The following is a 27,106-nucleotide window of genomic DNA, read 5'->3' as shown; positions in this document are numbered from 1 at the left end:
TTATATTTTGTAAAGTTGAGTCACCAAACTGTCGATCAATGTATGTTAAAATGTTCAATGAAAATGATCTTTTATTACATTAGAAATATTGTCTCTTATTAATAGATATTTTGCTCAAAAATAAAAATATTGTGGTATTCAAAATTAATTTAGTTCAGTACACTATCAAACATGGGATATCACTATTGTGATTATTCTGCTCTTTAGTCCTACACAATACCAAACATAGATAAGGTATTAGTATAGCATAGGTCAGGTTAGAGGAGTCCTGGATTATTATAGAAATTTATTAAGGTGGGGTATAATAGTCCTATGAAACAAACAGGGCCTAAAAGTAGTAATGTTTTGGTTTGGATAAGACTAGATTTTTGCTTCAAAGAAAGAATCTTTTGCCTAGAAGTATGGACCTAGCCTACATTCCGATAGTTACGGCTTTGTCCTTAGGTCTCATTGGAGTTCATATATTTTGAAACCTCGCTAGATATAATTCACAGTTTTTTTTTTTTAAATCGTTTCATTTTTCTGTTGTACTTCTTGATTTTATTGCATTTTTGTATATGTCAGTTATATACATGAAATACATACACATTATATTTCACAGTGAAAGATGGAGTATACAGATTTTGCAGGACAACTAGCTTGGTGATTCATTCACCGGAGACTTTCTCAGAGTCCATCCTTCTTGGAGGCACGGAAACTAAAAGATGAGTAAAAACTAGACAACAAACATACATAAGAAGATACGTGCGCATATAGCTAGATATATACCAAGTACGAACGCATATCTAACAGTAAAGACTAGGAGATTCAACCACTTTCCTTCTGCGTGTACCAGTGAACTAATTTAGCGCGAATTTTTGTTACGGAATTCAGTGATCACATATCCTCCGTATTTTTTGGCTGCTTCGGTGCTGTTGATGGGCCTTTCCGCAGACGGAGGATATTCGATGTTGCCATACCTCTTGATGTGATTAGGAACTTGATGATATTCCATTTTGACTACTTGTGGATGATAGTAGCCTTGAGAAGGACGAGGAAGAGGAGGACTAGTACTGGCGTGACTGGTCGTGTTGGGCCAGCTGCTTCCACGGTACTCGTCTTTTGTAGCGTTGAAGTATTCTTCTGAAGGGAGAAAGACATTTTGTGGTGTCATGGGAGAGGTACTATAACGGCAGTCCTTTACTATGGTGGCGTGACTGGTAGTGTTGGGCCAGCTGCTTCCACGGTACTCGTCTTTTGTAGCATTGAAGTATTGATCTGAAGGGAGAAAGACTTTTTGTGGTGTCATGGAAGAGGTACTATAACGGCAGTCCTCTATTATGGTGTGGCTTTCGGATAATACTTGGGGTGCCTTGCAATTCAAGAACACACCATGGCTCTTGGGAAGGCGTTCAAAAGCCATATATGCGTAAGAAAGAGAAGAAATAGAACTGGGAAATGAATGCAAAGATCAAGTAGCTAGCTAGCTAGGTTTGCCTTGTCTTGCTGAATCAAAGGTTAAGAACCCAGCAGCTTATATAGAATCTCCGAAGCCTCTGAGAAAAGGTCGGGGTTTGGATAATGTTCTTGTGATCCTCCACGATGCCTCTTTGATCTTTAGTAGGAATATGATAGAAACGAATCCAATACTATAAAAAATTATAAAGTGTTTTTCTTTTTTCTCTTTTTGAATTTTCAAAGTGCTTCTTAATCACGCGGCATATAACTAATTCTGAATTAAGGACCCCATTTCTGGGCTCTAATCGTTCTAATGGGATGTCTAATCATTCCACAAGTAGCGGGTAACAATGTAACATAAATAGAATAATGAGGAGTGTGGATGTCTTGTCCTTTTCTCCATCTCCTTGGGAAAAATATTATTCGATTAAGCACATGACCATACGCACTTTGTGCCTTGCACCAACTTTGGACCATAATCGATCAGTGAGAGGTAGCTCCAGTTGCCAAATTACCCCGATGATTAGGAAAAAAAACATGATTATCCTCCATTTGCAACACGTACGTCCCCGTTCATTCTTAAATATGGATAAAGTAGTAACAATTTGTTGAAAAATTTAGAATCAGAGGAATAAATTAATCGTTCAAAATAAGACTCACATGATGTTGTTTGTCATGTTAAACAATTTCTTTTTTGATTATTGGAAGTGCTAATTGTTTTGAGAAAATTCAAACAAAAAGAAAGATTATTATAAGTTGGAGTCCTCCTTATTAAAAATTAAATTTTGATGGTGCTGTAAATGCAGAAGGTAAAATTTCGGCTAATTTGGTTATAAAATATCATAATGACATATATGTTATTGCAGGCTATGTTCTAATAGGTTTTGCAAGTGAAAACAATAACTTCAAAAACAATATATTTGGGCTAAAAGGCTTCAAATTCAGGTGGAAGAAGATTCAAAACTTGTTATTAAGATGATCAAGGCTTTCTATACTTGATGATATCAATTATCTTTGTTCCAACTTTACAACGACTATTTTCTTTCATCACATTTTTAGAAAAGGAAAATGCAGGTGATCGATAACGATGATACCGGACAACGAATGACTCAAAATTTTATGTGGTGAAATCAATCTGCCCCTAGTGTATTGCTCGTCTCAGTTTTTGAACCAATCGAGTTGAGTTTTCTAATATATATATATATATATTTTGGTGGGGATGATAAGGAGAAATTGGATGTGTTCTTACTCATTTGACAAACAGGTGAAACGGCAGTGTGCTTGATTAAAGTGTGAAAGTGATAAATCAAACTAAGATGAAGCTAGTCAAGCTACCATTAATTACGTACGAATCCTAAATTAAAACAGATCGAATTTGCTGAACTATCCCTTCCAACTTATGAGGATGGACGCATAGCTCAAGACCATTAGTTCAAGACTTCAAGTGGCACCGAAAGTTTAGGGGTGACTAGAATTATGTCCATATGCAACAACATTGTTCTGATCGAGATGGTCTGTGAGATGTTGATTGCGGGATAAGGTACTCTTTGTTGACTGGCATGTTATCCCTGTGAGTCAAATTCAGTCATACTGTAACAGTGGTAGAAGCATCTTCACCCAAAAAAGAAAGAAAAAAAAACAGTGGTAGAAACATCTGTTGCCGGCCCAAGCAAATTGGTTGTATATATATAATCTAGTGAGGGATTTTTTTTTTTTTTTTTTTTTTTTTTTGTGGCTATTTTAAGAGATCGCTTATTAGACTAACTTTTTAATTACATATCAGCATTTTGACCGTTCAGTTTTAGATCTATATGAGTATATTACTTCTAAAATTTTCAGCCAAATTGATAATCGTTAAGCCGTTTATAACTGTAATTTACAATTATAAACATGAACGGTTCATGTTGGACAGATTTGGTTTATCCATTGATTTATTTAATCTAGTTAGATACCTTAACAGTCATCAATTGGCTGAAAAAGAATTTCTTCAAATGAAAAAAAAAAAAAAAATTTCACTGGAAGGGCTCTATAAGAGAAAAATGCACCAATAGTCTTTTAACTCTGGTGCACTGGTTAGTTTGATACCTAGACTCATAAAGCTATCAATATGATACCTGAAGTCTTATATTGTCATCATCGACATACTTCTATTAAATTTCAGTGATGACTCTGTTAAAAAAGTGACGTGTCAAGTCAAGCATGTGGAGAAAAAAAAAGGGCAAACATGCCCTTTTACCCAAATGGATTTACCTAATCGCTTTTTATTTTTATTTTTTTATTGACAAAAATATAAAAACCCAATAGCCCTCTTTTCTTCTTCCTAAACCTCTGCAAAACGCCAAAACACTCAATTCCATCAGCAGGGATGTTCCCCTGGTCAGCTACTGACCAGGGATGATATGGTCAACTACCGTCTGATTGAAATCGGACGGTTGACAGCTCTCTAGCTTTTTAAAAGATGAGATCTGTTAACCGTCCGATTTCAATCGGACGGTAGTTGACCATATCATCCCTGGTCATTAGCTGATCAGGGGAACGGCACTCATTCCATCAGTAACGCTCCCTCGCTCTATTGGCACACCAAAGCGACAAAACCCTCCGATTTGATTGCTGCGATTTTGATTTGTTACTCTTCTTCTCCGATCTAAAATGTTCTTGTTCAACTAGTTCTACGGCGTCCTCGCATCTCTAGGCCTCTGGCAGAAGGAGGCCAAGCTTCTCTAGCTATTCCTTTTGTTCTACAATTGAGTACGTCTAGTGTCAGAAGTTTAAAGATCAAGAAGCCAATAAGTGGCTAAGCATCTCATTCTTTGCCTTTGACCCACTGATTGAAAAAATTTGTTCTTATAGCTTTCTGGTACTTTTAAGTTTCATGAAGAAAATCGATTTTCTTTTTAAATCCAATTGCAAACCAAATAATAATCATCCAATCATTCCTTCCTAGTTTCTTTCACGTTATGCTCTGTTTATAGCCTTTATCTTCTGAAACTAAACCAAGCAAATCACCCACTAATCATGTGGTTGTTGTTTCCGCTGGAAATTTCAAAGAAAGCGTCCGTGACCTAGTTTATTTCTCCTTCTCCTTCCTTCGAATTCTAGCCTTATTGTTGATTTTGGTTTGGTTTGGTTTGGTTATGTTTATAAATTCTTCATCTGGGTTGTTGGAATATCATCTCACGCGGTTGAAATTTTACCTTTATTTGGATCTATATGACTGCTGAGTTAATTTAACAATTAGTAGTGATGAGTAGAAATGATATGTTTATGTTGGGTAAGGATGCAAAATTAAAAGGATTGAAATCAAGTTATGTGCTAAATAGTTAATTTAGAGGAAAATTTGTGTGGTACAATGAATTTTGGAGGAAATGCAACGATCATTCTCTATTGAAAAGGGCAGGAAATTAGTTGGTGGTAGTAGCGGAGGGTCAATTTACCTTTTTTGGGACCCACGTGTTTGACGTACACGTCACTTTATTAACGGAGCCATCACGGAAATTTAACGGAAGTATGCAGTTGATGGCAATATAAGACTCCAGGTATATCACATTGATAACATTTTGAGTTTGAGTATTAAACTAGCCAGTGCACCAGAGTTGAGAGACTGTTGGTGCATTTTTCTCTATATATAAACACACACGTGCGCAAAGTTTTGAAATGAATCTCCCACTAGTTGGTAGCCATCTACCATTCAATGACAAAATAAGTACTGAAAATTTTTACGCGTGTGCGTTATAGTAAGACATTTTGACAGAAAATTGGTAATACCTAAGTCATATGTATATATGTTTTCTTTGACTTTAGTTGCAAAAAGAGGTAGCATGCATGCATACATACATACAGGGCCCTTCTAGTAAGGGATCCATTTTTTTGGCAATTTTAAATGATAGCTTATTAGACCCACTTTTCGATCACATATCCACATCTCAATTGTTCAGTTTTTAGGTATATATGAGTAGATCACCTCTACAAATTTTCAGCCAAATTGATAATCCTTAAGACATTCATAACTGCGATTTAAAATTATGAACACAAACGGTTCAGGTTGGACAGATTTAGTTCGTCAATTGATTTAATCTAGTTCGATACAGTAATGATCATCAATTTGGATGAAAAATTGCAAAAATGATCTATTCATATATACCTAAAAACTGAACTGTCAAGATGTCGAAATGCGATAAAAAAGTGAGTCCTAAGGATTCCTTAAAATGACAAAAAAAAAAAAGATCCCTTAATGAATATATATATATATATACACACACACACACAGATGATATCCAGAGCGAGGCCTCGCTCTGAAATTAAAGTGTCAGGTTGGAGTTTATGGTCACTTTTCGGTCTCATATTCACATCTCGACCGTTCAGTTTTTAGGTACTAATGTATAGATCATCTCTGCAAAATTTCAGCCAAATTAATGGTCGTTAAGGCATTGATAACTGCCTTAAAGCTAGTACGGTTCAGGTTAGACAGATTCAGTTCGTCCATTGGTTTAAGCGAGTTAGATACCTTAAAAATCATTAGTTTGGCTGAAAGTTGGCAAAGATGATTTATACATTCGTACCTAAAAACTGAACGGTCGAGATATGGATATGAGACCTAAAAGTGACCCTAAACTCCAACCTCACACTTTAATTTCAGAGCGAGGCCTCGCTCTGGTATATATATTATTTTTTCAGGAGATTGAATGTTCATATATACTCACGATTACATTGAGCCACAATCAGAAAATTACATACACTAAGCCTAAACCCCTCAAGCAACATATTGCCATGCATTTTCAGCGTTACATGGGGAGAAAATTCCTACCAAACAAAGTCCAATAGAGAATGGCTCTGCTCTCTTATTCAGAGCGACTAAAATAAAACTTAACAAGAGAGGAAAGAATACATGTCTCAGACCACTACACAACTCAAAGAAAAAACACAAATACAACACCCCCTATGAAGGCAATTGTTGTAGAAGTCGTTACTAGATCAACTTTTGAATCTGCCACCAAGCATAGAAATCCTAGAACGTGTGTGTCCAACACCGTACATCTTGCCTCTCCCCTTTTCCAAAGAACCTGGAAATGAGGTGGAGTAAGAAGAGGATGGGATAGCTGACTCATGTACTATCATTGCTAACGGTCATCAACTTGTTACGCCGCGCGCCCACACAGCCTGCCTCTGCCTTTTCCCCCGCTGCTCCGACTGTAGGTAGCCCTGAGAAATGTGTTGAGGTAAGGGCATATTTGGTCTCAAAGTTTTGTATATGTTTTAATGTCTTCGGAAAAGAAATAATACTTCCATCTAAAAGTACGTAGCAACTCTCGCTAAACCTATGAAGAGTTTTACCTAATACATAGTAGGAATGGTTTTTGTCAGTTGGTTGAAATTGTGTTGCATAAAAGCACATATTGTTTCACAACTAGTGTAGAAAGTGATGTGCCTAAAACTACGATTTTTTTTTTCTTCCTTACACTACAAATCATTTTTGCTAAAAATATGTATGGTTTTGCTAGAGTAAACACAAGGATAGCCGGCACATAAATTTTCGATAGTTTCCTTAAGGAAAATGATTTGTGGCCTCAATGAGGCCTAAGATTTATGGCCTCAATATTAGGTGTCATGTCATGTCACCTACACACATCACCTATTTGTCAAATCATGCAATGTAATTATTGAGAAAAATACAATTTTAGCCTTCCAAAATCTAATAACTCCAAGTTATTTTGATTTTTTTTCTAAAAGAAAAAATTATTTTGTCTTTTTTTTTTCTTTTCATTACACTCATGCTTAGATTTAAATAACAATGTCAAGAATAGAAAAAATTTCATGTAATTCAATCAATAGATTTGCACATACATTTGATCAATAGATTTGCACATACATTTGATCAATAGATTTGCATAATACATGTATATGAGTTCAACCTTTGTTGCGTTTCTGTAAATTTTGAAAATATAATCTGAAAAATACATAGTTATATCATTATATATGTTCTTATGTTCATTCTTTTCTCTTTATGTAGCTAGGGTTTAAACGTTATATTTTAGTTTATTATTTTCTGTTTGTTTATTTTTCTTATATTTAGATTGTAGATGATAATTAATGAATGCTACTAACATGAATTTTTTTTTCTTACCTCTCAATTTAGACATATGTATTTTCCAAATTCAATTTATTAATGCTATTTTTTTTGGATTATTGTTATTACCTATTTCTTGACACCTAATTCAATATATTTATGCTATTTGGAAAGAAAAATTATAGGAAAGAATTTAAATAAATGAAGAAAAATATTGGTTAAAGAATTTGTTGACATATCTCTTAAATTAATGCATAATTAATAGCTGAATTTTTTTTTCGTCACCTAATTAAATTCATTCACTCCTAACATCTAAAAGGAAATATAAAATGAGTAACGTTGGTGTTGCAATAGTATGATGTGGCAAGATATATTATGTGAAATTAAAAATAAAATTAGTATTTGCTTACATGGCATGACACCTAGGATTTGAGGCCATAAATCTTAGGCCTCATTGAGGCCCTATATCATTGCCCTTTTCTTAATTAATGTCTTAGTTGAGTCTGAGCCACCTGATTTTGCAACAAAAATCGAACAAATTATTTTCACACAAATTTTGAGTTTTGCTTTTTTGTTGAGTCAAATTATCTTGCGTGCTATAACATGCATACACATTTTTAAGATTGATCCCATTTTCCAAATATAATATATAACTTGAGATTGATCCCATCTTTCTACATACTGTAAATTAACTACATAATACACAACTATACTATATTATTGCATGATGAAATATTACAGATTTTACGAGACAACTAGCTCGGTGGAAGATTCACCGGCGACTTTCACAGGTTCAGTCCTTCCATTGGAACTCAAGAGAAAAGTAAAAGTTAGAAAAGAAAGATACATACATATGCACATATAGATAGATATATACTAGCGCATCTCTAACTGAAAACTCTAGGAGCGAGATTCATCATTGCCCTTCTGCATGTACCAGTGAATCAATCAAGCGCGATGCTGTTTCTTGGTACGATATTCAGTTATCAAAATACCCCCGAACAGTTTGGCTGCCTCGTCGCTCGTGATGGGCTTTCTCGCCGTCTGAGGAACTTCAAGCCTTTTGGTCAGATTAGGAACTTGATTTCCCATGCTAACCGCTTGGGGATAGTAGCCTCTAAGAGGATGAGGAAGAGGAGGCCTAGAAGTACTGGTAGTCTTGGGCCAGCTATTGCCATGGTACTCATCTTTCGTAGCGTATAAGTATTGATTTGCTGGGGTGACAATGACTTTTTGCGCTGCCACGGGGGGGCTACAAAGGAACTGCACGCCATGGCAGTCCTCTATTATGGTACGGCGCTCGGATACGACTGGTGGTGCCTTGCAGTTCAAGAAAACACCGTAGCTCTCGTCTCTCATAACAAAGCGCTCATCGTAGCTCTCGTCTCTCATAGCAAAGCGCTCAAAAGCCATGCTTAAGAAATAATTAGAAGTGAAAATGAACGAGCTAGTTAGCTAGGTTTGCTTTGTCTTGCTGGTAAAATTTTTAAAACTCAAGCCCCATTATATAGGAGTGGTGTCAGAAACTTCAAAAGGGCTTCCCGGCCACCAGGCACGTTCTTGTGATTCTCTACAAAGCTCTCAGATCTCTTTAGTAGGAATATGATAGAAAGGAATCCAATAATGTACCTAGTAGTGGGAATACAAATAATTCTGTTGGACCTGATCGATCATGTGTGGACCTAGGGATTTTTTTTTTTTTTTTTTTGTAAAAAAAAGGATTAAAGAGTTTCACTCCTGCTTCCATGGTGACTCGAACCCATGACTTCGCACATAGGTAGAGAACCTAGGATTTGTTTGCAGTGCTTTTATTTACAACACTGTAAAGAAAGCACCTAATGCAGGAGAAACAGTTAAAAATTTTCTTTTGTATAGTAAAACCACTTTTTCCCTCCTATTTTTTTGTTTTTGTGTCCGTAACATCTTTCAAGTGCTTGGAAGCAGGGTCTATGGAACTAGTAATTAATTAAGCTTAAGCTAGCTGCTAGTTAAGCTGCTCATATATTTCATTAGGAAAATACGACACACCTAAAAATATACATTTTTTAGGGAATAAAGTAAGAGAAATTTTAAATACACACTCCTAACTTCTTAATACACATGCCTTTAATTTTATATTTCAAATCAAATTTTATAGGTACATTAAATGTCCAAAACAGACATTATTAGAAGAAAAAAAAGTCATATTTTCTTTCTATTATTCTATAATTATAAATAAATAGTTAGATAAACACAATAAACAAGAATAAAGTTAGAAACCATCTAATTTAATTTTTCCTTAAACAGATAGTAATTAAATGGAGTGAGAGACCATATAATTTAGAACTTTGGAATCAATGGCATTAAATATTTTTAAAATATATCGTTTAACTCCCATTTTTTTAGTTAATTTTCATTTTTTGTTCTAAAACTTATGCTTAGTCAATTTATTATTATCTAATATATATGATACATCAGAGGTAGAAAACTCTGTAATTTTTAACTTGTTTGGCCCCTCCAATGACAATTTCGTAGTTCTGCCACTGTTGACAAACTATTGATATAATTTTGTTGAATGTTCAACTAAAATTTTTATACTTGATCATTAGGGTGTTTGGTGGATGAGAACTCAAATAGTACAAAACCTGTTTCTACGCGATAATAAATCCTTATGGACTTTCTAATAATTAAAACAAGTAATCAATATGGTCATTTACAATTTACAAAACGTCAATATATAAAATCATGACCTTAATATAGTCAAATAATATGATATTTAATGGTTTTTGAGATTGAGGATATTTTGGGTACTTTGGGTTGTGTATTTAGTAAAATATTAGAATGAGATATTAAATGGGTAGTGTATTGAGTATAGTATGCGTATTAAGTAATTAGGGGTGTGTATTTAAAACCTCTCATAAAGTAAATATACATTAGGTATCTGAAGAAACTCACCAAAAAAAAAAAAAAAAAAACCTACTTTATCCAAAAAATAATTCTTACACAGATTGCATGCAGCTAATGCAGTACAAAGGGAATAAAGTAATTTTTTTTTGAAAGATAAATACATTTAAGAGCATATTTATTTGGGATCATATATAAACACTGGTCAAAGAGGAATTATTTTTTGGTCCTAGAGTACCACGTGGCATTGCCATGTAGTGGTCTCAACCAATAATATCACTCGAATGTGGTGGAGACCATGCAAGAGGGTGAAAAAAGAAAAAGAAAAAGAAAAAGAGACCAATCAGATATCACTACGAGTCACATGAGCCAATAATATTACCTCGGACCACCACGTGTACTATATCTGGGACCATGTAATAATTTCCTCTGATGAAAATGTAAAAGCTGAAGGATTGAAGAGGGGAACTGATTACACCATATACTATTTTGAGATAATTTCTTACCTAGATGCGCAATATGGTCAACAACCATATTTGCCTCTCGATAAACATGAGTGAAGTAAATATTGGCGAAATGAGTAGAAAGATAATAGATATCCTCCAAAAAAGTCAAGACTCTGCAGGGCACCATGTAGATATGTTTGATCATCTTAATTAGTAATAAAGAGTCACCTTCAACTTGAAGATTTGATATTCGGAGTCGACTTGCCCAGAGTAATCCCGTCTTCAATCCAATAGCCTCTGCTTGAAGTACTGAAGCAAAGCCAATCGGAATCGAACATGCACAAATGACAATTCCATTTTGATATCTGATAACAAAATCTACGAAAGTTGTATCATCGACATTAACTGCTCCATCAAAATTTAGTTTGTAATAATTATGTGAATAAATTAGTCGTGTGTGAAATCCCCAGATGGATCCTTTCCTTCGTTATTACCACCCTAGCCTAAACAGCCGGTGATGTAGTGGATGGATTATGAAGCATACGCTCTGGAATCTGGAAGGGATGTCTTGTCTTTGTCTTGTTCTCCTTTTGGCTAAATTTTGTTCGATTAAGCACACTCATAAGATCTTTAGAGTTTCTAGCTAGGACACCTTAAATTAACATATGCCTTGCACCAACCGTGGACCATATTGCCATAATCAGTTAAGACGTAGATCGATCTGATTGCCATAAGAGAGAACTACATGTCAATCAGTGACAAAAGCTAGCTTGTGGATAATTTCTAAAACTGGTGTATTAAACTTATGAAGTTATTGTTGAGAAGGTGAAATCATAACTTTCACATTGAATATATGACTTTGTATATGGATAAAAGGATTCGAGTCAAACGATCTATTATATGATATGTCTAGCTAGTTCCATACACCTTGTAAAGTCTTCATTAACCCTCTATCTCTTTCCAAATTTTTGCTTAATTTTTACTAAAATCTCCGAGTTTCAATAGATTTAATCCACAAATATTAATGAATGAAAAATATATGAATGAAAATTGACCTGTTAACTTTTGTTTTATCTGATTTGATATGATAATAAAAAGTGATAAAACCATGATATATTGTTTACTACTAAAACTCAATTATTTTGTACATGTAGTAATTAATATAGAAGCTATTTTTATTATATTCAACAAATCACATATAAGTTATTGACAAAAAATGACTTAACAAATATATCCTTTAAAGATTGAATTAAACATATAAGGACTAAATCTTACAAATAAGGACAATGTCCTTTCCACTTACCACATGTCATGAGTTAATTTATTTTTTTACCCTTAACAACTTCTTTTGACTTCTAATCCCTTTATAAGGATTAAATCTTACAAATAAGGACAATCTAATCTCCACTTGCCACATGTCATGAATTAATTTACTTTTTACCCTTAACTACTTTTTTTTGACTTCTAATCCCTTTATGTTACTTTGTTGCTATGTGTCAATAAGACATTTACTATTCTAACCTTCATGCATGGATAACTAAATCTTAATTATTTTCTTTAATCCAAATTTTTTTTTCCCAAATCCTGCTGCTGCACTAGTCCAATCCTGCTGCTGCACTCGTACTTGTGTTCTGCAACTGCACTCGCCGTACTCATACTCGTTCAGTTCTACTACTGCCCATGTACTCGTGTTATGCTACTGCACTCATCATCGCCTAATCCTGCTACTGCACTCATACTCGTCCAGTTATGCTACTATAGTTGTACTCATGTTTTGCTACTGCACTCGTCCAACCCTGCTACTGCATTTGTTGCACTTATACTCATCCAGTTGCTACTACACTTGCACTCGTGTTCTGCTATTGCACTCTTCATCGTCTAATCCTGCTACTGCACTAATCCAATCCTGCTACTGCACTCATAATCGTCCAGTTCTGCTACTACACTTGTGCTTGTGTTCTGCTACTGCATATTGCTTGTACTCATGTTCATACTTAGTCTCAATTAGTTAATAAAAGCAACCAGCTTGCAAATCATACTAAAGATGTAGCAGATTCCAAATTAGTAGCCATTAGTTTTGAATACTCTTCAGAAGTGTACCCAGTAGTTGGCTTCCTTATGTTTGTCCCAACATTGTTCACCTAGTTCCACCATGACACCACACACCAATTCAGAACTGAAGTGACACCCATAATCAATTGTTTGATACATTTATATAAAATAGTAGTGAGCCAAGGTTTTTAGCTTACAAATATGTTGAACTTCCTGGTGAAAGAAACACCCACTTGCTCTATTAGTTTTTCTCTTTATCGAATTTAATCAAAACATCGAAGATAACCCCAGTGACACAGAACTCCTTAGCCGACCATTCCTTAAGACACCTTTCTGCAAGTTCTGCCGAGTTCCAAGAACAGGCAAACACAAACACACCAAGCGCAGCTAGCTCCTCCACTGCTGCGTACCCAATTCCACGAGTGTCGCCGGCGACGAGGGCAGTGGTTCCCCTGAGGGACCATCTCAGATTTGAGAGGTTGCCGCTGCTCTCTGCCATTTTCGTTGTGTTCCAGCAACTTCAAGGTGGCTATGAGCAATCACTGTTGCAAAGAGCATGAGCATCACCACATTCCCACCATCATCTTTCATATTTGATTCTTTCAAACAGAAAACAAAATTCTGACGAAGCCCAGAGGCTCAGACCAATCCTGAAACTGATTGGGGTGAGGAGTGAATAGACTGAGAGATTTGACCAGACATGGTTGAGTGGGAGAAAGAAAAGTTTGGGTCTCGATCAATGAAGAGAGGGAGTTGAGAAAACAGTCATAACCTTTTCACAATGGCATCGCGGTAATTTTCACAAAAAATTATATTAATTCGTATTTACACATGAGATCTCAAGGATTAGGTCTACTTATTCTCCTTGGTTTGTTACTTGTATATAATTTTATATATTATATTCTTGCCCTCTTTTTCAGCTACGCCATTGCCTTCAGAGCAAGTCCACTGGTTTGCTCTTGACTGGGCATAGTCAAGAAAAATCTGACTATATGACCTTGAGATGGATTCTGATGCTTCCACCGGTGGTTTTTTGACTGGGGTGGGTTTTGCCTTTCTTGACTATAGCCAAGAAATAAGTCACAGCCATGACTATTTTCCTGACCGATCAAGCCCAGATGCCAGCGGTTTCCAAGCCTGATCGTGGCTGACGTGAGGAGGAGGTCAGCAATTGTTGACGCACCAAATGGAGGCAGTGGAGGACTGGGCATCGACGAGTGGTGCCGCAACGGAAATAAAGTGGAGGCAGACGCTTTGTCGCGTAGCGACAGTGATAGTGGGCCGGCATGCCACGTGGATTCTTCCCGTTGGTGGGTTTTGAATTCTGGGCCTAACGGTCAAGAAATCTGAGCCCTTCATTTCAATCAAATTTGCAATCCTACGGCTTACAATTAACATGTATATATACATATATATATATATATATATATTTGTAACGGTAAAAAACGGTAACAAAGTAAATTTTAAAAAATTCTAAACATTTCTCTATAAATACCTACAATTTATTTTACATCTCACACCCAAAAAATTATCTTTCATAGTAACCCAATTTTGTGCTTCCTCCTCTTCATATAGCTCTCATCTTCCAAATTTATTTATATCCAATATGGCTGAAGAAAGGGGAAACACAGGTCCAGTGGCCGGACAAGAGGGAGATCAAAATGAAGATGATAATATCCAAGACAAAAGGAGATGGACGGATGAGGAAGATGTTCAATTGTGCAAGTCTTGGAAAATTGTTGGGCAAGATCCGGCTGTGGGCACAAATCAGAAAAACAACAACTTATGGATGCGTGTGAGGCGACACTTTGTCGCAAATTGGCCCCAGAGCCGATCAGCTTCCTCTTTGCAAGGAAGGTGGAAAATTTTGAAGGTTGAACTCTATGAGTGGCATTGTGCATTAAGGAAAGCGAAAAATTGGTACAAGAGCGGTTCGAATGCGGTTGATGAGGTATGTATTTTTTGATAAATCATTTAATTTGTTGATACATTAAATTAAAATATTACATGATAAATAATGTAGTTGATAAATAATGATGTAATTACAACGATGTTTATATTTGTACTAATTGATTTTTATTGTAAAACGGGATAGATACTTTTTTATTAAAATTATGACATTTATATTTGTTGATAAATCTTATTGATACATTATAGTAAAATATGTCTTGATAAATAATGTAATAATTATAATATCATTTTAATTGTAGTAATTGTTTTTCGTTATAATTAAAATATGTCTTCATTAAAATTATGACTTTTATAATAGATGACCATTCATAATAGGGTTTATATTTGTAGTAATTGTAATTTTCTGTTATCCTTTTTTTTATTTTTATTTCATAGCGAGATGAAGCACATAAATTGTGGCATGCCAGGATGAAGAGAAAAAAGAAGCCAAAAAAACACAATTTTCAGAGTTTTGCTAGTTACGCTGTTGTGGAGGGTTTTGCACAATTTAAAGACATTCCTAGTCATACATCTCGAGGAACTTCAAATGAAGGAAATCAACATACGCCTACACAAACAATTCCTGGAAATTCTCTCATCAACTTGGACATGGATGTAGATGAGGTAATTGCAGGTGAAACTGCAAATCCCAATGTGAGGCCTCAAGGAAGGAAGGCTGCCAAAGAAGCAATACGGAAAGGAAAGAAGGCAGCGAAAGATCAAAGTCCTTTGTCAAACAGTCTCGAGAGTATAGCGAACAACCAAATAGAGGCAACCAAGGGAAAGAAAAAACTCGATGACGAATTCGCTCGAAATCTCCAAGAGGAAGAGAAAAGAGCATGTATCCTCTTGCAAATCGAAATACGAAAAGAGCAACTCCTATTTCAAGAAAGGCAAGATCGAATTAAAGAGAGGGAAGAGCGAAATAAAGAGAGGGAAGAGCGTATTATGGAGATTGATACAAGTAAAATGAAGCCAAATAAAAAGCGTTATTGGTCAAGAAAACAAAATAAGATAGCGGAGAAAGAAGATCTTGACGAGCAGCCGCCACCTTCTATGGGTGGATACTATCCGCAACCAAATTTTGGTGGTGCATACCCACAACCTCCTTACCCTGGTGCATACCCACAAGCACCTTACCCCGGTGCATACTCACAAGCACCTTACCCCAGTGCATACCCACAACCACCTTGCCCCGATGGATTCCCACAACCTCCCTTAACCGGTGGATTCCCACCACCTCCCTTCACCGGTGGATTCCCACAACCCTCTGCTTCTATGGGTGGATTCCCACAACCCTCTGCTTCTATGGGTGGATACTATCCGCAACCACCTTACCCCAGGGGATATCCTACACAACCACAATTTTCACCTTTCTCTACGGATGATTCCACCAACCCTAACCCTCATGATGACCCTTCAAACGCAAATTGGATGTCTAGAGAAGATGAGGATTATGATTATGATTTGAATAATTAGTTGATTATGCATATTGTTAATTGTATTGTACTTATTCATAGTTTTTCATTTATGTAAGCTACTATTTAATGAAATAAAAGTTGTATTTTAAAATTCCTCTTATTAAAGCACATTCCTCTTATCAAAATCATAGCACTTAATAAACATAATACAAACCAAATTAAAATCACACTGACATAAAAAAACATAGACATTAGCCAAATTAAAAGCACACAAACTTCCCAAAACATAATACAAGCCAAATTCAAAGCACACAAACATAACCTGTCCACCGAAAATATTTTTGAAAAAATAAAAGTGCATAATTATGACATTAATTATCCATAAATCTCTGTTAGTAGCATCAAATATATTTTATTAAAAAAAAAAAACTCAAAAAAATGAACAATGAACAGTAAAAAATGAACAGTGCAGAATTCAGACTAAAAACTCAATGAACAGTGCCACGATGAACAGTCTTGACCAGTCAAGAAAAAAAAACGGGTGGAAACTCATGTCCAGTGGCAGTGAACAGTAACTTGACTGGTCGAATTCTTGACTTTTCGACCTTGACATTTCTTGATTATGGGTGGACTTGCTCTCATGGTTGGTTTTGTTAGGTCAGAGATGTAACTTAGATTAATGTATTATTTTCTTTTTTGGTCTAATAGATTATCGTTAATTAATGGATAAATTTCTCATTACTCACTCAAAAAAAAAAAAAATACTAACAATGCTAATATGGTTTTTTTTTTTCTTTCTCTTTCCACTCGTTTCCAATTTCTCAGAAGTTAGAACTGTACATGAAAGAAAGAAAGAAATAAAGAAAAATTTACAAGTGAATAACGTAATGAGTTCGTTCAAACTTCTTGTTGATATATATATATATATAGAGAGAGAGAGAGAGAGAGAGAGAGAGAGAGAGCCTTAAGAGTTGATTGTAGATATTAAAACTTCTCAAACTCCAGGAGGCGGACTACCACCCAGGTGAGGTATTTGAGTTGATCTCTCATATTCTACCTGATTGCTAAGTGGCTGTGTACCTGGTTCTCTTGCTTAAATTTGTAAGTACTTATTTACCTCTTCTTATCGATCTTTTGTCTAAATTTTCTCCAACCAAACAATAAGTCCAGATCCAAACAATGAGTCCCGAGTGAGGCATGAGCAGATGCGGCATGAGTGGAGAAGAGAGAATTCTAGCCCCTAAGGTAGAAAATTGAGGTATTAAATAAACCTTCCAAATTTAACATTTTTAACCCAATCTTCCCTGTCACTTCCCATTATGAGTAGATTGTTTAGATCCAACTCAGTTACCTCTAGTTCTTCTAGATCTTCCCTTAATAGGATCCCCGACATAGTTAATGAAGAACAAATTGAATATCAATCAAATGATAATACAGATATGAATGATTGGAATATACCCGAAGTTCCTAGTAGTGAAATTTATAATAAAAAATGGTCCCTTTCTTCGTTTAAAAGTGAACATCATTTAAAACAGTAGAACAAGATTATGCTCTTAGTAAACAACATGAAACATGCCAAATTTTTAGTCCTGAGTCAATTAAAAAACACAAAAAAGATGGTCACAATTTTCTACATATAGGCTTAGTCCAAATAGGTCTCAAAGGTCTCAATTAATGCCTCTATCCTTCTATGCCTAAGAGATGCAAGGTTTACTGACTTCAATGATAGCACCCTCGGCACAATTGAGTCAAGCCTATTCAACGGTCCAATTCATTTTGATTGTTACTCAGATTTTACAATTAGTCTTAGTAGCTCATGACCAAGTCCGACGCCGGAAGGTCTGTCACCTAAGGGTTGAAGCCAGTCGAATTCAGGCCTCATCTCCTCTTTGTTTGTTTTTTATTTTTTGGTAAAATGGGGGGCAGAAGGTCCAGAAAGAAAGAAAAAAAAATTATTGCCCCCCAATAAAGGTCTATTGGGGGGCAATAAATGTTTTGAATTGATGTAATCTCCTCCATTTTTTTCTTAATCAAAGTTTTATTTGTCTAATTTTAGGGAGATTAGTTCCCATTTCGGTTACCAAAAGTTCTATTAGGGGGTAATAAACTTGTATTGGGAGCAATAAAGGTTTATTGGGAGGGCAATAAATCTCTCCGTCCCCTTATGAGATCTCCGAAGACCTCTTTGGGGGCCTCCATATATAGAGGTTTCATAAACTTTTTTTGCCCCCCAATAAAGGTCCATTGGGGGGCAATAGAGGTCTATTTGGGGACAATAAACTTTTCCCGTGACATATGAGATCTCCGACGACTACTTTGGGGACCTCCGGCGGTTTTCAGAGAAGTTCCGTGGGCGGCGGCCGGTGACCTGATTCTGGAGGCCAGCGATCGTTGGCCGAAATCAAGTGGCCGGTGACCGAACTCCGGCAAAATCTCCTATGACTTCTCTCTCTCTCTCTCTCTCTCTATGTAACAAAGAGGTGAGGGTAAAATAGTCTTTAAAAAAATTTAATTGGGTATTAGGGAAGACCTTATTAGAGTTTTTTATGGCTAAGAAGAAATTAAAAAAAATTAATGAGATAAGTGGGATAAATGACCCTAGAATTATGATAAATGGACAAAAATCCATATATATGTGTGTGTGTGTGTGTGTTGTGTTTACTTACTAGAAAATCAAGTACTACATACAACCAATTTATTTTAATGTAATAGCAAGCTAGATAATTAGCTGCTCATAATCTATTTTTCGACAATCAGCTAATTTAATTACGAGCTGCTTACGCCGTGCTGCTTACGCCGTGCTGCTTACGCAACAACATTATTATTCTGGCTTATCGACTAAGGATAAGGAAGATCGATCTGGAAGAAATGTGGCAGGATAAGCTAGAAACTGTAATTACTGACTTGCATGGACCCCTTGATATAATTTGCTATGCCTCTTGGCCTATTGGCATGTCGATCTAAATCTGCCCAAACAATTGAGGGAAGAGCTAAAGGTATGAAAGGAATCTATCGATTGATTCCCACAAATTTCAAATGATACCAAAGCTAGCTAGCCAGTGTCCCCATGCATAAACATAATTTTTTCGACAAAGTATCCATAAGCATAATTGATCCTTGGCCCCTACCAGTGGTCTCAACTCTCATAATAGATGCTTAATTGGATCTCTGGGACAAGATATTTGAAGGAGCTAGGGGATATAATATGGCATATCCCATTCACTAATATTAAGGGCCTCTTAGCTAGTTAACTAATGTGGTTAATCTAAATTTGAAAGACAGGAGAACCATCATAAAGAACCTGTTGGAATTGTTTTTGAAGTTTTACCAGTACACACATGGCGTGCATGCCACGTACGGTGTAAACATAGAAGTGAGAAGAACATTCTAGGGGGACATGGGAAAGCATCAATTCCTTACCTTGCGGGCTTCCACGTAATTAGCTTCATATCTGGGGGAGAATTGAAATGCAAGAACCTACATAACACTCGTCCGTATAAATTCCTCCCTACTTTTTCCAAAGAAAGAAAAACAATTCCTCCCTACTTTCGACCATTAATTATTTCAGATTTTTAACACACTTTCCAACTTCAGCATATTTGACTCGTTCGTAAACCTAGTCAAGAGGAGTGTATTAGTCCTTGGTGAATCAGATACCTTACTTAAGTTTTTTGAGGGGAATGAAAGTATTTTTATTGACTTAAGGGTCATTACATCAATCGAGATATACACAAAGCTCCTCCACATTTGGAGTCATATTGAAAAGATTCATAAAAAAGAAAGCATATTAGCTTCTTGTGCAAGAGTATGAGCCACTAAATTGGCATTCCGGCACACATAGTGGACTCAAGCAGAAGAAGCCATCTGTAGCAGCTATCTAAGATCACATATAGCTCAGATACGTACCATACCTAAGTTAGTTTCAATATTGGAGTTAAAATGTGATCGTCCTTTTTTTTTTTTTGGAGAATAAAATGAAATCGACCTTATTTAAGTATAATGAATTCAACGGCATTATGTTAGAATATACTAGAACAAAACACACTCGATGGGTGTGAATAATTATTAATTAAATAGTTATGGAAATTTTTTTTTCAAAATAAGTGGGGAGTTGTCACGCCCCTGATTTTACCCACATGAAAATTGATATATATAATCCCATAATTATACATGCGTGAACGTTCAGTCATCAATACAAAATACCTGAAATCTATTTCCCCTTAACTTACACACATATTGATGCCCTGAACCCTCAAAGTTAATATACACTCGCTCCATAGAGTTATATATTACACAAGCTTACGAATTAAATTGTCAACAACAAGATAAAAGTAAATGCTCCTCAGAGCTCACTACAACGGAAGTCCAAATAACGGTAAAGTCACAAAATTAGCTTCCTACCGTAAAGCTGCTAGCTCGCTACCTCGGTTTCAGCCACGATTACCCTGACCTGTAGGATTAACCCCTACACCGTTGGAATGGTGTACCGGGTTGTCACATAACAAACCCGGTAAGCTTTTGCAAGCCCGTATGAGTAACTCAAAACCACACATGCACAACTCACCTAACGAGGAAACCCATTAACTCGTAAAAGAAACACACACCCTGTTTTCCCAAAACAACACATTCTTTTCCCAAAAGAAACAATAAAGGTCACACCGTGACCAAATCATATAAATTGAAACTTTGACAATTAAATATGATAACCAAGTCCTCCCAGGACATTTAAAAGAAAGAATCCCCGAAACTCCCTTTTAAAACACATTCTCAAATCAACACAAGTCACCCCGTGACAAAATCATAATAATTGAAACTCTGACAATTAAATATGATAAACAAGTCCTCCAAGGACATTTAAAAGAAAGAATCCCCGAAACTCCCTTTTAAAACACATTCTCAAATCAACACAAGTCACCCCGTGACAAAATCATAATAATTGAAACTCTGACAATTAAATATGATAAACAAGTCCTCCCAGGACATTTAAAAGAAAGAATCCCCGAAACTCCCTTTTAAAAACACGTACTCATGAGCATCAGATAGCTCCCCGCTACCCCCCATGATGTACTATGGCAACAGACTAGAGCTCTAACTGATCGTATCCACAAACCCAGCCAAAGGTGTGAAGTCCCAATATATATGCCTGAGGTTACTCCCAGCAACCCCAATCCTCAGACCTCCCCGGTCGTCAGATCAAAACCTTTCAAAATGGTCACTCAGGACCCAAAAGTTACTCAACTCACACAAAAGGAGATGTCACCCCGTGTGTGATGACCTGGTTTTCTGTTATTTAAATTTGGTATTTAATAATGGACCAGTTGTACGAATAATTGTTATAATGCTTTATTCGTAGATTTTATATGGAGTAGAATGATTTTCGTACGTATAAATATTTGAATTTCACAGTTTAGGGGGTCGTGTGAAGTTTGACTTTTTATATGTTGGGATTCTCGGAAAATTTCCTTCACGAAAGTTGTAGAGCGCGTCGATACGAGTTCGTGGACATGTGGAACGCGTAAATCGGAGTTCGTATGAGGAAGTTATGGCTATGGAAAGAAGTTTCCATTTTAGTATATAAAGGGAAAATTAGAATTTTATTTCATTATTTCCCTTTCCATTTCCGGAAACCATACCCTCTCTCTCTCTTCTCTCTCGTCCGCTCCCTCAGTATCGAAGATTTTCGACTGACCCGACCCGAACCCGGCCGATCCGACCCGACTTTTCCGGCCAACTGCGGCGGTCTCCGGCCTTGAAACTTGGCCAGCAGGGTCGCCTCTTCCGTCTGGTCGTCCCTCTGGTGGTCTCTATCGCCGATTCTTCTCCACGGCGGCGCTGCAAGGCGGTGCAGCCTTGTGTTTTCGGACCCGGCCGGAAAACACAGCTCCGACGTCGGCACGGCTTCGAGTTTTCTTGGTTGAGCTCAGAGCTGCCTCGCCGATCGATCCTTGGTGGTTGTTTGGATCGATTCACGTGAAAATTCGATCAACTCGGATTGGATTACTATTCACGGCTTGTGAGGTAGTTTTCGATCCCTTAAGCTTGTTTTCTGACTTCGATCCAGTTATGAAAGTTCACAAGCATGCTTAGATGAAGCTTTTTGATGTTGGGAGTTTTGTGAAATATTGAGTGTTGGCCGGCGGCGGTGCGCCACCGTCTGTGGCGGCGTTCCGGCGGTGTTCCGGCCATGTATGGAACTTTTTCTGGTATTATATGTCTTCTACTCGTCGATACGAGCGTTTCGATATATAATATGCAAATTTTGGAGTTCGATTGGATTTGTTATGATTTTTGCAGTTTCATATCGGTGAATTTATTCGATCCGTGAGGATACGAGCGTCCGATCGACTTGTGGTTTGGTCACATCGATCGTGGACGTATTCCGAAGACTTTGGGAGGTCTCGGATGTGGTTTTGCCTCGATTGGCGCCACTTTGGGGATTTTAGTTCAAAAACAGGGGTTTCGAACTAAATCAAATGTGAATCATTACTAAGTTGGAACCATATGTGATTAGGTACTTGACGAAGTATTCAGACGAGTGGTTGGTGATAGTTTTGGTTCGGTTCTGTATTGAAGACGCAGCAGGAGTTCAAGGTGAGTAAATCTCACAAGGACCTTTATGAACAGGAGTACCATTATTGTTTTGGCGTTAATTATTTAACTGCAAACTATAGTTGGTATTAGTAGGCATTCCTGAGTGAATGACTACATATATATGTTTAGATGAAATATATATATATCCTTGTGAATGATTATGATGAATAATAATATGCATGATGGTGTTCATATTATTGTTAAATGCGACTTTTCAAGAAACGATATTATAGAAAAAGATGTTTTCTATTGTTTGGGAAGTATTGAGCTTGATGTTACATTTTGAGTCAAGCGTGACTCATTTTAGATGTATTGGTTTTAAAATCAAGGGTCACAGATGGTGAGCAGGGATTAGGAAAACCGAAACTAGATGTTGTAACGTTTTTAAGTCGGTGGCGACTTACTTAACGTTGACCTTAAGACCAGATAGGGTCTAAGAAGATCTTATGTCACAGATGGTGATAGATCATAGATAGTGACAGGTTGCAGATGGTGACCTTGATGTTGATTTCATGACCAGATGGGGTCTGAAGATCATTAGTCACAGATGGTGACAATTGGTGATCAATGGCTGACCTTGAGACCAGATGGGTCTAATGATCTTATGTCACAGATGGTGATAGATCATAGATAGTAACAGGTTGCAGACGGTAACCTTGATGTTTGATCTCAAGACCAGATAGGGTCTAGGAAGATCTTACGTCACAGATGGTGATAGATCATAGATAGCAACAGGTTGCAGACGGTAACCTTGATGTTTGACTTCATGACCAGATGGGGTCTGAAGATTATGAGTCACAGATGGTGATAAATGGTTGAGCTGAGACCAGATGGGGTCTAAAGATTATAGGTCACAGATGGTGACAGGTTGCAGATGGCGACCTTGATGTTGATTCCCTGACTAGACGGAGTCTGAAATCATATGTCTCAGATGGTGACAGATCACAGATGGTGATAGATCACAGATGGTGATCAAGGCAGGAAATAGGTAATCACGTTCTGGTTAGGACGAGTGGTTACAATTTCAATAGAATTCTAGTTTATCTGCCATGATAGCTTATGGGAGTAACGGTCGAGGTTGCTTGAGACTCATAGGTATGCAGCTTAAAGGAGAGTTTCGACGGCATTCTCCTTTAATTGTCTAGATGAGACTTGAATTGCTACTTGATGGTTAAGTTAGCAAATAGAGCATGGTCATAGCGGTGACTCATGTTGTCCTTTCTTTGGAAAGGATATGGAATGTTAGAAGGAATCATGGCTGCATGTTTCCTTAAGTAGATTGATGTGAGTTGTTGATTGATGTTCATGAGTTACTCATACGAGCTTGAAGAAGCTTACCGGGTTTGTTGTTTGGCAACCCCGGTGCACCATTCTTTTGGTGTAGGGGTTAATCCTGCAGGTCAGGAAAATCGTGGCTGAAGCAGAGGCAGCTTGTTGGCAGCTGAACGGGTAGGAAGCAAATTTTGTTGGCTTTGCCATTGTTATGACTTCCGCTATGCAGTAAGCTCTGAGGAGCATTTACGTTTTATTGTGATGACAATTAAATTCGTAAATTTGTATAATATATAACTCTGTGGAGCGAGTGTATGTTATCTTGGATGATTCAGTGTATCAGTAAGTACTTGTTTTATGGGAAAGATGTTCCAGGTATTTGTATTGATGACTGAATATTCACGCATGTATAATTATGGGATTATATATATCGATTTTTATTGTTGTAAAAATCAGGGGCGTGACACCGTGACCTCCAATCATCAGACCTCCCCGGTCGTCAGATCAAAACCTTAAATCAAACAAAAAGGAGAAATCAAAATTTGCGACTCTCAGATCTTCCGACCCCCGGTCGTTAGATCAAAACATTCAAATCACATCAAAGCAACTCACACCAAATCTTGACACTTTTCAAAACAATAGAAATTCCCAATTCCCACACAATGTTTCCCGAAAAGTCAAGCCCCAAAACAATAGAATGAAACCCATCAATACCTATTGCTTCAATTCACTCATCAACCCACAAGAATATACATATTCCACGTAAATATATATATAAGTGGTCATTCACTCAGGAAGGCCACTAATACCAACTATAGTTTGCAGTTAACTAAATAACTCTCAAAACAATAAGGTCAACCCGTTAGTGAATGAACTTCGTGAGATTACTCACCTCGAAACTCCTGCTGCGTCTTCAATACAGAACAATGCTGCCAACCCACATAATAGCCGTCCAAATACTTCGTCAAGTACCTAATCACAATTGGTTTCCACTTAGCAATAATTCACAAACGATTTAAGTCCGAAACCCCTGTTTTGAACTAAAATCCCCAAAGTGGTGCCAATCGAGGCGAAACCACATCTGAGACCTCCCAAAGTCTCCGGAATACGTCCACAATCGATGTGACCAAACCACAAGTCGATCGGACGCTCAAATCCTCACGGATAGAATAAATCGATCGGTATGAAACTGCAAAAATCATAACAATTCCATACGAACTCCAAAATTTGCATATTATATATCGAAACGCTCGTATCAACGAGTAGAACATATATAATACCAAAAACAGTTCCTTAAGTGGCCGGAACGCTGCCACAGGCGGTGGCGCACCACCGCCGGCCAAAACTCAATATTTCACAAAACTCCCAACATCAAAGTTCTTCATCTAAGTATGCTTGTGAATTCTTATAACTAGCTCGAAGTCAGAAAACAAGCTTAAGGGATCGAAAACTACCTCACAAGCCGTGAACAGTAATCCAATCCGAGTTGATCGAAGTTTCACGTGAATCGATCCAAACAACCACCAAGGATCGATCAACGAGGCTGCTCTAAGCTCAACCAAGAAAACTTGAAGCCTCGCCGACGTCGGAACAAGGATTTCCGACCGGATCTGAAAACGCCAACCTGCACCGCCTTCTACCGCCGCCACCACCGAGAATCGGTGCTAGAGGACACCACAGGGACGACCAGACGGAGGAGACGAACTGATCTGGAAAGTTTCGTCGCCGGAGACCGCCGCAGTTCGCCGGAAAAGTCGGGTCGGATCGGGTCAGCCGGATAATTTCGATTCTGAAGGTGCGAACGAGAGAGAAGAGAGAGAAAGGAATGGTTTTCAGAAAAGGAAATTATGAAAATAGTAAGTTTCCAACTTGGGAAACTTCTATTTATACCAAAATGGAAATTCTTTCCAATGGCCATAACTTCCTCATACGAACTCCGATTCTTGCGTTCCACATATCCACGAACTCGTATCGACGCGCTCTACAACTTTTGTGAAGGAAGTTTTTGGAGAATCCCAACAAATAAAAAGTCAACCTTTGCGCCATCCCTAAAGTCACACTTTCCGAATAGAAATTCGTCCGAAACACTTCCGCTCCATCCACGAGCCACGAAACCGTCCAATAAACATAAAATTAATTCCGGAAAATCTTCGGAAAATAATTACGAATTTCCGGGGCATCACAGGAGTTATTACAGATAGTGGGAAGTTTTGTTTTAGAGATGGAAATGCACATAGTGGGTAAGTGAGAAGTTATCTGCAGATAAGTAAATTATTGTTTTCTTATTTTTTTCAATTTTGATTTTATTATTTACCTTCTTATCCCTTAGTTATTAAATTATAATTTCAAATTAATATATGATGTAAGGATCCATATGTAATTTCATATGCATTTTGGCTAACAAATCCTCTTCTTTTAATAGTATAGATATAGTGTGTGTGCCGAGATATATATATATATATATATATATATATGTGTGTGTGTGTGTGTGTGTGTGTGTGTGTGTGTGTGTGTATTATATACTATAATATATATGTACATAATATAATTATCACTTTTATGATTTAATTATTAAAATACACACACACACTACGATGTGTGTGTATCTTTAAATTACATATTAAGTTTGAATCACTTAGATATTTCGGGTGGGTTCTGTTTAATTTTTGGAAATATGGTATTGTATGATAAATGAGTTGTTATTAAAAATTTGTTTAGAAGAAGTAAATTTCATTATAACCAAAGATATTATAGCTAAATGATTGGTTGTACCCTAACATCACGACACACATTTCTATGAATGAATATCAATAGTTATGGGTCCATCACTATTAATAACATTCATGAGCTGAAAATACCCAATTCCTGACCAAATTTTTATCCCACAGACACAGGTTACAATAAAAATAACCAGTTTCGAGTGTCATGAAACGATCCCATCACAAACATCAAGACAAACCACTTTGCCATCTTTGGCACCATGTCAAAAG

At 36.8% G+C, this 27,106-nt stretch overlaps 1 protein-coding gene across 1 annotated transcript; it reads right to left on the bottom strand.

The window, feature by feature from the left end:
- Nucleotides 1-12,863: 12,863 nt before the first annotated feature.
- On the bottom strand, nucleotides 12,864-13,381 carry LOC112199470 (tropinone reductase homolog At5g06060). The gene is made up of 2 exons (XM_024340487.1): nucleotides 13,169-13,381; nucleotides 12,864-12,971 (listed from the first exon to the last, which is right to left on the bottom strand). The coding sequence occupies exons 1-2, from the start codon at nucleotides 13,379-13,381 to the stop codon at nucleotides 12,864-12,866; spliced, it is 321 nt and encodes a 106-aa protein (XP_024196255.1).
- Nucleotides 13,382-27,106: the final 13,725 nt, after the last annotated feature.

This window comes from Rosa chinensis, chromosome 4, assembly GCF_002994745.2.
Source record: "Rosa chinensis cultivar Old Blush chromosome 4, RchiOBHm-V2, whole genome shotgun sequence".
Classification (NCBI taxonomy): Eukaryota; Viridiplantae; Streptophyta; class Magnoliopsida; order Rosales; family Rosaceae; genus Rosa; species Rosa chinensis.
The sequence above is the reverse complement of the archived record's forward strand: the minus strand, read 5'-3'. Positions and strand labels throughout refer to the sequence as shown.

Excerpts from the sequence above, each read along its gene's own strand:
- LOC112199470 (XM_024340487.1), bottom strand. The coding sequence starts at position 13,381 with ATGGCAGAGAGCAGCGGCAACCTCTCAAATCTGAGATGGTCCCTCAGG. Across the intron at positions 12,972-13,168 it reads AGGAGTTCTGTGTCACTGGG|GTGAACAATGTTGGGACAAA; the intron begins GTTATCTTCGAT and ends TGGTGGAACTAG.